Source organism: Melospiza melodia, chromosome 3 (assembly GCF_035770615.1).
Source record: "Melospiza melodia melodia isolate bMelMel2 chromosome 3, bMelMel2.pri, whole genome shotgun sequence".
Lineage (NCBI taxonomy): Eukaryota > Metazoa > Chordata > Aves > Passeriformes > Passerellidae > Melospiza > Melospiza melodia.
Window position 1 is genome coordinate 122039098 of NC_086196.1, and position 12801 is coordinate 122051898.

At 38.8% G+C, this 12801-nt stretch overlaps 1 protein-coding gene across 3 annotated transcripts in view; it reads right to left on the reverse strand.

Moving 5' to 3' along the window:
* COL19A1 (collagen type XIX alpha 1 chain) overlaps positions 1 to 12801 on the reverse strand; it is a 181860-nt gene that overhangs the window by 127156 nt on the left and 41903 nt on the right. For all 3 annotated transcript variants that reach the window (XR_010027253.1, XM_063152974.1, XM_063152975.1), the window contains exon 10: positions 10375 to 10428. Coding sequence is in view for 2 of the 3 variants with exons in the window: in XM_063152974.1 (XP_063009044.1) it covers positions 10375 to 10428 (54 nt within the window). In the remaining variant the exon portion in view is untranslated. The remainder of the gene's footprint in view (positions 1 to 10374; positions 10429 to 12801) is intronic.

Below are 12801 nucleotides of genomic sequence, written 5' to 3' on the forward strand. Positions count from 1 at the left end.
TATCTGTGAATTTAAAAAAGCAATTTACATTGAATTTAGAATATAAAAACTGTGCTACAATTTTAGTGTGTTTGGGGGCAAGAAATATATTCATTGACATTAAAAATGTACATATGAGCTGCATTTATTTAAATTTTAATAATATAACTCGCCCACTAGAAAAAGGGCAAAGGAGAGTTAACAGGCCACAAGTCACAGCAGCCAACAGTATTATCTACAACCTCCATATAATTTGTACTGTGTATAAATTTTTTACTTTATGAAACAAAGAGTTCTTTTAAAAAATCTAATGTGCTGCTCATAGTAGCAGTTATTAACCAGGCAGAAAATACTCTTATATATAATTTAAATGAAGCACAATAACACAAGTTATCCATAATTATCCTAATATAGATTAATGATTCATCAGATCAAAAGATCTAGTATTGTGTGAAGTTCAATACCTAGTGCCTTAAAAGAAGACAAAGAAAACGAAGTAAAATGTGTGAGACAAGATGTACAATGTGGCAGTACAGTGAGAAAGTTCCTTCCTCCCCAATTAGCCCATTTCCTGCAACACACTGCTGCCAACTTTTACAGTGCAATAATGGGTACTTAAAGCTCTGCATTCTGATGAGATATGGAAAGTTCAGAATATCAGTTTCATAAACCTACAGTCTCTAGCCCTCAAAAAAGAAGGGGAAAATCAGAGAAGATTAAAATCTATGTGCCACAGAAACCTTCCAGAAAGAATCCAACAAATACAATTTATGAACAATTGAAGAAGGATCTTCAAGCCTCCCCTGCCCTTTCAAGCTCTGTAAGGTCCTGACTGAAGCTTTTCAAACACAGTTAAGATCCCCAGAGCCAAGCAGACTCACAGCTAGAGTATTCATGACTCTGATTAAGGGACAAAGGGCTGCATTTAATGACTGCATTATTTAACAACTGCATTATGTTTTACTTCCACGTTACATAAGGGGCTAACAAAGGCCAGCCCTGCATGGCACCATGCCACGCTCTGCTTTGCTCCCTGCATCCCAGACCCCTGGAAAATGAATGGTGACCTTTGGTGGCTTTGGCCACACCTCACATCACATCACAAAGGCGGCTGCTGCGCTCCAGGCCCAGGAGCAGCCAGGCTCTGCTGACTATGGCAGCTGCAGTGCAAATCCCAGAGGGTACATATTCCTCCCACTCTTATCTCACCACTGCCACCCGCCTGCAGGAGAGCACGGCTTTGATGCCAAGCAATACAAGTAATGTCTGGCTCCAAAATCACATTTGTACTTCTGCTCTACTGAGACATACTAATCTGTTTTTGAGGGAACCCATAAGAGCACAGAAGACAATGCTGTAACTTTCCTCAGATGGGACTGAAGCATATTTCCTTTCCCTCAAAAAGCAATGATTCCTTAATTAAAAAATGAAGTCTTTGCTCATCAACACCTACAGCAGTCACCAGCACCTTTCCCTGCAATATGGAAATAATGCCCAAGCAGTGTCACTGCATGCCAGGTAATTTGATTCCACAGAGCTTTCTCTGGAGAACTGAACTGAACTGCTGTCGTTTAGCTTCAGGAATTGAAAAACCAAGGAGCCCGACAGTTCCTGGAGTTGTGAACTGCAAAAATCACCTAATAAGGCAAAAATAAGTCAGCACAGCAGACAGCTCTCTGGAATCAAATTTATGATCAAAGGCTATTCAAAACACTTTCTTGTAATGCTAAGGAGAGAGCAAGAAGGCAAGAACCATACATGCTGAAGCAATGAAACAAGTTTTGGAAAGCATAATGACCTAAAGTCTATTTTCCAAGTAAGATAATTTATTTTATTTTTAAGCATATCTATGTATCACAAATCTATTGAGACCTACTATTTTCACATGTGTCTATCTCTTAAAATCAGATGTATATTAATGTCACACTAAGATATCACTGAAAACACAAAAAGAATACAAACCTTGTAGAAAATTTGTTGCTGCTATAGATGGCATCCAACTGCCCGATTTACCATCACCAGCATTTCTCAAACTCAAGGCTTTAAACACAGTGGTAATAAAGTTTCCAATTGTATCACATTCTTACAGCTCACAACTCTCTTTGAAAAGATTTCTGATATCAAATATTTTTCCTATGTTACTGGTTATGTTATTGTGTTTCTTTTAGAAACTCCAGAGCAAAGCAGCACAAAGATCTTTCAAAAGTTGAATAACTAACACAATTTATGTCCATATATGATCTAAGAATATTGAAATATAACTGATTAGCAGTGATGGGAGCTCATAAATTGGATGGCACTGAATAAAGACAGATAAACTGAGTAAGATGGCTTTAAGCATTACCTATCCAGTGCTCCACCCGCATTTTGGAAGTTTTCTCAAAGATGCTGATGAGCTACTTTGGTAATATCCTGATGCCTGTCAAGAATCTGTACAGGACATGAAATGTGGAAGGCAATATGCCCAGAGATCTTTCAAGACAGCTGCAAGGAAAAGACTGCATTACTGAAAACTCAACACCAATGTCTCCTCAGATTTGTACACTTGCATGAGTGATTAATGCTCCAAAAGCATACGCTGAACTGACACAACAGGCCAAATATCCATGGCTCTTCTGCAAAGTCAAATATGCCCTGGAAAATTTTAGAGTTTGCATGGTCTAGCTGGAGCAATGGGCAAAGCAGAACAATGGTCACAAAGATGTTCATTATGAGGTTTTGATTTGGATGTACATTTAAAACAAGTTTTCAGCTGTGGATTTCATGACACAGCTGGCCCTGAAACCCTGACCCTGAGGTAACTCAGTATGGAGATGGGTATTAAAAACATTTCTGAAAGCAATTTGAAGTCACATGCTACACTAGCATATAACGTTGGGTTTTTTTTTTTTTCAAAATTTTAAGTTCATGTATTTAAATCAAATAATATTAGAAAACAAAGCACTGGACATTTCTAAGTCACGTTTTATATTAAGAAAAGAAAAATCTTATAATGCAATCATTTTCAAACTCATTTTCTCAGGTACACTAAGGGAAAGGAGAACTCTTCCCACCAGGCAGTGGATGTTTCAGGAAGCTGTCTTGATAGCATTCATACCACAAACAGTATCTATATCACATTTCAAGTAGCCTTTTTCTAATTATTTCCTTACCTGTTCCAAATATAAAGAGAACCCTACTCCAAAAGGATATTCAAATTTATCAAAACTGAAATCAACAGTCTGGTTTCCAAGTCAGCTAAAATTGAAGACAGCACAGTGATATCAGACTTGAGAAAACTGAAGTACCAGAGGACACAGTTAAATTAAGAAAAACAAGACTACAAGCAGCATTATTTATACCACAACTATTATCTTCTAGCTCACAAAATATGTGAGTTCATGTACATTTTGTTGGTTAATCGTCACACATACATGTGCTTGAAAACAAAGGGCTAATCCTTTTACAAATACCTGCTGAACGGTTTCACGTAAAACTCATTTCATGTAAATCTCATTTTCAATATCCAAACTACAAATAGCACTCCTAGAGTCGGTAGAGCTCTTGAAATGTATTCTTGTTTTTTCCTCTGGTCTGACTTTGATCTCCATCATATTTTAAATGTGATTTTACATGATCTCTGTCACTATGACTCCTATACTGTGAATTTTATACTATGGATCATTAGAAAGCAATTACTGTAGAGGTTTGGATAAAGGGGATTGGACAAACCCAGTTTAATTTGGTAAATATTCTGAATATAAATCTGTGTAGAAATAAACACTTTTTGATTTACATAAGTATGTCTTTCTCTTTTTAGTCTAAACTGTTTTATTAATGTACTGCAGAAGGATCTATGGAGTGTAGTAGCAAATGCACAGCATTGAATATCTCTTTGCTTCACGCTTATATGCAAGACCAGCTATTCTAAAAAGCTTATTCAATGTATTTAATATTTTAGGAATAGTGTTCATAATCTAGATTGCAAAAAATCAATGCAAAAAGTTAAAACAGTAAAGTTAAGCCATTTGAAAGTCAAATATTCAAAGTGAATGTTGTCACAAGTATTTCACAAACTGGAGTTTGTGGTGTATTAATTCTATCATTGTATCATGAGGAAGGACTTACTACAGAGGTTTGGATAAAGGGAAATGGACAAGTCCAGTTTAGTTCAGTAAATGTGAATTTTCTGAATTATCTTACTGCCTACATCAATTTTATTTTTCAGAATGTAGTCATTGATAAAGAAGAAAAAATATTTTCATAATAGAAAAATGGGAAAACCATTGAGTCCTTTGAGCCTTACTGCCAGCAGCCCATTCTCAGAAGCAAAAGGCATTTCCGGCTAGCAGGACCCATAACACACACAAGCCACAGAATCCTTAAGGTTGGAGAAGAGCTCTAGGATTAAGTCCAACCATTAACCTAACACTGACCTCTCCACCAGTGAACCATGTCACAAAATGCCACATTTTTGGAACGTTTATAGAGATGTTGACTCAGACCTCTTCCATAGACAGCCCATTCCAAAGCCTGATCACCCCTTTGGTGAAGAAGTTTTTCCTAATATGAAATCTAAACATCCCCTGGCATGACTTGAGGCCATTTCCTCTTATCCTGTAACTTTGTCATGGGAGAAGAAACCAACACTCACTACAATGTCCTCTCTGGTAACTGAAGGGAACCATGAGGTCCAACTCACCAAGAGCCTTAATACTTTGTATCAAAATTCCTGCCCCAGGTGGCTGCTTATCTCAGAGTCGTGAACTCCTGCTAAACTTCTCAAGCATGCAGAGATGGTCTACCCTCTAAAATGTATATGCCAAAATGCTTGAGAAATGCACCATGACTGTCAAGGCATCACAGACCAGCAAAAGCTAAAACCTCTAACCCAAACAGGACTCCATCACTTAGCATCCAGAACTCAAATAAACTTTCAGTTTCAAGCTTCATTGCCATGGCATTATAGAGCTAGAAGCAAAGAGAAGGAAAGGATTTAACTTATTTGGATCAGTGACACAAGAAGTGCAGGAAGAAGGAAAGTCTCACCTATACACAGGAAAATTAAACCCAGCTTGTTTCAAGTTTACAAAAAGCTATGAAGGAAAGTAAAAAAATGAGCTCCCTGTAAGTGAGAACACTGAGATAGGTGGTTGGTGGAATTTTTTCCCCCCCTTATCCTCAGAAAATGTCCAACACATTTTTAAGGCTTGAGGACTTGATCTTCTAATCATGGTTCAAAGTGCTGTCAAACTGTTCGGAAAGCCTGTAAATACCCCATATAGGGAGGATCACAGAATCATAGAAAGGCTTGGGTTGAAACAGATCTTGAAAATCATCTAGTTCCTACCCCACTGCCATGGGCAGGGATGCCACCCATTAGACCAGGTTGCTCAGGACCCCATGCAACCTGACCTTAAACACTTCCAGGAATGGGGCATTTACAACTTCTCTGGGCAACCTGTTCCAGTGCCTCACCACCCTCTGAGCAAAGAATTTCTTCCTGACATTTTATCTAGAGCTCTCATATTTCAGTTTAAAACCATCCCCCCTTGTCCTATCATTATCTGCCCTTGTAAAAGGTAGCTCTCTCTCTTTTATAAGCCCCCTGTAAGTAGTGGAAGGATCCATCCCATGACATGCTTTGTGCAGAGCCACAACACAAAACACATCATGGAGGTCTGTAACAATCCCGCAGCGGGTGCTGTGGAAAGGACCTGCATTTGACCTGTATGGAAATAAGATGATGTTATGACTTCAGTTAGGGAGAAGCCTGTGGGCCACACAACAGGAATGTTTTCTCTCCATTTCAGTAGTACAGGAACACTAGGAAAATAATTAAAGTTTTTAAAACGGAAATATTTTACAGCAATACATTGACGTTTCTCAGGTTATGCCAGTGATGTGACCCTGTACACAGCAGTGAGAGGTGAAGCCCATTCTTAATGGCTGAGCAATCAATTTTTGTTGCCATAATGAATCTAACTGCTAGATCAGGATTGCTTGATTTCTAGAGCAGATAGGTGACTTTCATATTATATCTTAAAGCAGTCCAGTCACCTCAAACCTCCACTTCAGGGACAGATTTAATTTGTCATGCCATAACCAGCACTCTGGCTATAATCCAGTTACATTAAATGACTTCAGAAGTGTATCCAGAGGCAGTTTCACTTGCTAATCACCAAAAAGTAGGCTAACAGTGCTTCCTTCAACACATTTCTTCTGTACACACAGCCTTTGCTGAACATTGCCAGAAGGACAGAGCCTAAGGTCTCACACATGTAGGGATTCTGATTAACCACAACTTCCAGTTGTTCTTGTATCATGGTTTGACAGATACATTGAAGAAGTGTGCCTAGAAGGCTGAGCTACAAATCAGTCCCCATTGCAAGAAAGGGATCATGTCACTGTATTCCATCTCTTCTGATAGTCCACAATGGAAGCAAATTTCCCTCCAAGGGAAGCCTCCTACACTCTTATTTCAGAATTATAAACAAGTACCTCAGAACTATCTCCTCTGATAATCTCAAGAGTTTGCCCTGTTGCCCTAAGCAGGTTTTACTATTTAAAAGAAAAATCTCTTCAGACATTTTCCTGAAAAAGGATGGGGAGAAGGAACTAGATAGGTGGACATCAAATAGACAGTCACATATGTAATGGTGCTATCTACTGTTTTGTGACTTTGGGGGCCTGAGGTAGGGCTCCACAGGATCTGTGTTAGATTCTTGACTCTCCAGATTAGTCATAAGCACCATGACACTGACTTCTTTTAACCCAAAGGCAGATGAGACAACAGGCATCTTGTGGTGTGCCACCAGTCAATGAAAATCTCATTTTTTACTTTGGCAGCTTACAAGAACTGCATCAGAAAAATAAAAAAAAAATGGTGAATTATGGCCAGAACATTCCTCTGCTTTCTTTAGAGTGTTAAGGTTATTCTTATGTTACCATGGAGTTATCAAGCCTTAAACTCTGTTCTCTGTATTAGCCTTCAGCAGATCCAACCTCTTAAAAGGCAAGAGCCTCCTAGAAGTCTACACCACTCACTTGTGCACCCATTAGCCAGCAAACTGTGGCAAAACCACTGCAGCATTTAGCGAATGGGAAATTATCTTGTCAGTGACAGTATGTCTTGAAAGTGACAGAAGGCAAAGTGTCACATTTGAAGACAGACTGAACAGTTTTCACACTTAAGATGCCTGAAAGTCAAGGGCGTTTATGAAGACTCACAGATGCCTCACCATTTACCTACATCTTGAAAATTAAGTATATGAGCATCCAGCACTGTTCTGGGAGATTATCCTGTTAAGATTCTCTCAAGAAATAAAGCCCATTGATAGTATTATTCTAAGTTTGGTTTTTCACTATATCAGGCATGTTTGAGATAATAAATCTAAAGAAACAGAATTTTCAACGGCCAAGTTTATTTCATTCTAAGGTAAACATCTAAAGTAGGTCAAATAAATTGATATTGTTGCTTGTGCATAGCAACATGAGTAAAATCTATTGCTTATTTATTCTCTGAACCTTTTCCCAGGGAATGAAGTATAAGCAAAGGAGTATTGCAGTGGATAGGTTTTGGGAGTACTATCAAGAGCACTCCTGTTCTTTGAAGCCTCAATTTTCAGTTAAATTTTTAAAAAGAGTATAGTTTTTTTTCCTTCTTCCTGTTTCTAGCTAGTGACTCAGGAGCACATCTGCACAATGCTCAGAAACACACAGTGCAAAAACATAAGAAAATCCATACTAAGCAATTTAACATCTCCAGCAATACTTAATGCATGCTGACAGATTTAAGAAGATATACAAACAGCAGTAGCTCCTCAGAACGCTTTCCCAGCACTGCACAGTCTGCACTTCAACAGCCTGAAAGGTTGGAGATGCCTTTGCAAACAACAGTGCTTGGGGTATTTTTATCATAGAGTATGTTGAGTTGCAAGGGAGTCATCAGAATGTTTAAGTCCAGTTCCTGGCCCTGCACAGAACACCTCAAGAATCCCATAATGTGCCTGAGGGTGTTTTGTCCAAATGCTTCTTCACCTCAGGTTTGGTGCTGCTCCTTCACTTCATTGTCTTTAACTCTGTGTACAATGTTAGCATCTGGAATACTACACTTAGGGGAGCACAAAAAATAAAAGAGTCTACAAATGTATATAGTTCTTGATGCATCATCTGGGTGAGAACACTTTAGCACCTTCCACAGCACAAGGAAAATATTCATTCCAGCTCCAGGAAGGAGCTAACACACACAGCCCTGCACTACTCCACACAGACATGACCATTCCAGCTAGTAGAAGCTGGATAGCTGGATCTCACTTTCTTCATCTAGCTATGCATGTACAAAATACTTGGCTTTCTTTTTTTTAGAAGTTTTAAGCTTTGACAGTTTTGTATTTCATGGTAGTTCATTTTTAATTCACAGTTCATTTGTAATTTGTATTTTATATAGGCTGAATTAAAAGAATTATAATGTTCAGAAAAAGTACAATGTCTGGATATTAAATAAGATCTGACTGTTGAGCTTCATGTAAACTAACAGGAGCTTTGGGATTTGGCCTGACAATGAATTTGCAAGGCGCTTAGCAAAAAAACCCAAACAATATTAACCATGGAAACTGCAATAATAATAACTTGGACTGGAAAAGTAACCTAGCCTGGTAAGTTTATAGCAAGATAACATCAGAGTAGGAGCTATGGAAAGAGCCAAGGGAAAACACAGCTTCATTCTAGATCAATCTCAATCTACAATGCTTTACAATAACTCTTTCCATTAATTCACATTTAGGAGCACAGTAAAGTAAAACACTGTCTATCTGGATCAAAACAAAGGTTCCTCCAGTCAATTACAGGACTACAATTATGGCAACAACATATGTCTACAGAAAAATATAAGAGGGCAGCCACAAAGACTCCTCCCATGGCTTTCCCAGATTCCAGCCTCTTGAAGTACAAGCAGACTGACACACTCAATTGAATTTTACTCCACTGATCTTCTAATACATTTTCAGACTTTCCAAGTTCTGTGTAGTGTTCAAACTGTACTACTGTAGCAGGAAGAAAGAGTCTATCTTTTCTTTTTATCCTTTTTGAACCTCCTATCAGATAGGTTTGATGCTCTAATATTCGCACAATGAAGAATAAAATAAATAAATCAATCCCTACTAATCTCTTCTGCTCCATTCAGCACTGTACAGAGAACAGAACATGACACGTTCTTTCTTAATTGTGCCTTTTCCAGATTGAAGTCCACATTGTCAGACTTTAATTAGAAGTCTGGTGCTCTTGATCACTCTTGACACCTCTGAATCTTTTCTGGTATTATTAGATTCACATGGAGGTGTGAGAACCAGAACTGTATACATCATTCAAGTTGCAGACAGATTCATTAAAAATGGTGACATTAAAACTCTTTTGCTTTGTTCCCTATTCTCTTCCTAGTAATTTGACTAGTGCTAAACAGCGAGTCCATGTTTTCCTTGATCTGTAATTCCAAGATTGCCTCCTGAGCAGTAATAGCTAGTCCAGTCTGGCATGAAATGCATAATGCTTCCTTTGTTTTCCTCTTCATCTGCATCACTTGTCTATTGCTTCCTCTGAGTCTTACATACCACTTGGCAATTCAGTTCTTCAATGTTGCAAATTCCTTTGAACATCTTTGCAGCCTGTTCTCCGTTTTTCTACCAATATAACTTAACGTCAGCAACAAATACTTTGATTTTTACTCTTAACTTTGCTCATATACATCTACCTCCCATTTTTAAAAAATCACAATTTGAGACAGAAATAATAAGTAAAAATAAAAGACAATTTCATGATTTTATGTCCTGTAAACCCGCAGGTTTTAAGCCTGACAGCAGCAAGCTGTTTCCTCAGTGTTATGAGGGTTGTCTCTGTACTGAAGATTCCAGATATTAGACTTATAGACTTCCTCTAATACAGGTAAGTAGCACCGAACCCAATAAGTGCATACAACTGTCTTTGCATGCTAACATTCTGAAATGAAGTGAAACTTATCCTTGAATACACAGTAGGCTGGCATGCCCTCTTAGCCACGGCTATTCCAAACCTTTGATTAAGAAGTCAGTGGTGTTTATCTCAAGCTCCACCAAGCAGACTGCTGAGCGCACAAGAGCTCTTATCTAAGCTTGCAGACCACAAACTGAGCAGGTGGAACAAGAAGCTTCCTTTAGCTCTGTATATAACCCCACTTCTTGGGAAAAAACCCACAAAACACACATATCAGCAGATCTGAACAGCTTTTTCCGTGTGCTACAAAAACATGGCAGTGCAGGTAAGACATTAATGTTCTAACAGAATTGTTCTATCCTCCCATTTCTGTAAACAATTACAGAGAAGCCACTGACACAATGAACACTTCTCATGAGTTAAATCACAACTCAACAAACAGGAACTTACCTTTTCACCAGGCAGACCTGCAACACCGTCTGGTCCTTTCACACCCATCTCTCCCTACAACACAAATTGATCAATTAGAAACTCCACAGACTTCTGACATTAACAACAACTACTCAGGTCATATCAGACTCAATAGAAAAGCATCTTCTATCTGATTTTTTTAGTAATGCAGCTACTGTGGAGGAGGATGCCTTACGTATCATACTAAAATCAGCAAAATAAATGCATTTTGAACACCTATAACATCAACTAAGTCCTTCATCATACAAATGCTTGCATGCCCACAGTTCCATAAAAGCAACTAATTTTAAAGGAATTCATTGCAACAGAAGACAGAAACCGAGAGGGTCCATTTTCAGTTCTACACTGAGAAAGCTCAACGTGTAATACAGATTTGTACAAAGTCATGCGCCCTCAATATTTTTGAAAGGCATTATTAAAATTTCTCTCTCCCTCCCTTTTCTCCCTTTAGAGAAACCAAACCCCATATCATAAGCAATCTATTAGAAAATCTGTTTTGAGAGAAAAACTGACTCTCTTCCAAAACTCTCCTGATTGGTCGAGAGAGTTATGGAAGATCCCAGCAGGGATTGGACCATAAATTGGACCATAAGTCTTAAAAATTACATAAGAAAACATCAAACCCAGAAATGTTGCCAAATAATGTAAAGTATAAGGTTTGAAAAAATTAAAATAAAAATTATTTGGATGCCAGAGGAATACAACAAAAGCACTGAAACCATGTAGTATTCTTTTAAAAACAAAACAAAACATTAGGTGTCTACTTCTATCAAGAAAAGAACATTCTCCAGCAAGAATAACATTATAACTCTGGTCTGAGATTATTAATCTTTCTGAAGTTGAGAAAGGAGCAGTAAGATTGGTCAGAAGTACACAACAAGAGTTGTATCAGAATCATAAAGGTTAAAAAACTCCTTCAAGATCATCAAGCCCAACCTTTGACTGAACACCACCATGCCAACTGGACCATAGCACTGAGTGCCATGTCCAGTTGTTTCCTGAATGCCTCCAGGGAGAGTGACTCCACCACTTCCCTGGGCAACTCATTGCAAGGACTGAGCAGCTTTTCAACAAAGAAATTCTTCCTGATGTCCAACTTGAACATTCTGTCGCACAGCTTGAGGCCATTTCTTCTTGTCCTGTCATTTGCTGCCTGCCTGACTCCCACCTGCCTACAACCTCCTTTCAGCCACTGGTAAAGAACAGTAAGGTCACCCCTGAGACTTCTTTTCTCCAGCCAAAATACCCTCAGCTCCCTCAGTCACTCCTCACAGGACTTGTTCTTACTGAGTATGCACTGTATGCCCTCACCCAGACCATGGATAAAGATATTAAACAGCTCTGTCTCAAAAATAGACCAAAATCCTGTATGCATGAATAGCATGAATCCACTGGCACTGTGAGAGATAAAGGTTACCTTATCTAATCACCCACAGAGTCATTCTCTTATCTATGCATCCTCTGTTCCCTTCTGCCACTTGCCAGTATTTCAATAGACCAGTACCACTTTGTTACCTTCAGTGGTGTATTTTTATACACTGAGTAGTCTAAAATTACACAGCCTGCTACATGCCAGGAAACCTTTAGCCTGTGTGACTTACTCACCAATTAACCAAGGTATGTTTACACTACTGTTCCACTAACTGCAGACAGACTCCCCGTCTTGAAGACAATTATTTTCCACTGCAAATTAGATCTGCAAGTTATGCTTCTACCTTCTAGTTGTGATTTTAATAACCACAGGTGGAAAGGTGGTAGTTTTTCATGCCTTTATGAATATAAATATCAGATACTATAGGTATCTAACAGTATTCATAGTAACAGTACCACAGACTAAAACCAGAAATATAGGAAATGCATCTTTAATATTTTTGTCTTTTTCTTAATGGTATTTTCTTTTCCTTCTGCAGGCCTTATGGTCCTTCACAAAAGTGAAAGATAAGTTGCTGGGAAACAGCTTTGTAAGGTGGTGAACAGCAGTAGTACAAGACTGGCATTTATAGGTTATGAGGTACACATAGTGTAACAGCCAAAGGTAGAACCATGAGCTGTAAATCTACTGTCAGTATTTACAAAGGGTGACAATGAAAATCCTTTTTAACTGAGCTTCTCGTGGGAGGGCAGGTGTTCAGCCATCCCCAGGAAAGCAGAGCTCCATCATATATAGTGGTGACTCGGGAAGAAATGGTGTCACTCCACGTCCCCCCGCTTCCTCCTCCTTCCCACTGCTTTATATACTGATCATGGCACCATGTGTAAGGCATGGAATATCCCTTTGGTAGTTGGTGTCACTGTCCTGGCTGTGTCCTCTCCCAGCTCCTTGTGCACCCCCAGCCTCCTCACTGGTGGGGTGGGGTAGGGGGCAGAAAAGGCTTTGACGCTGTGCAAGCGCTGCTTGGCAATAAT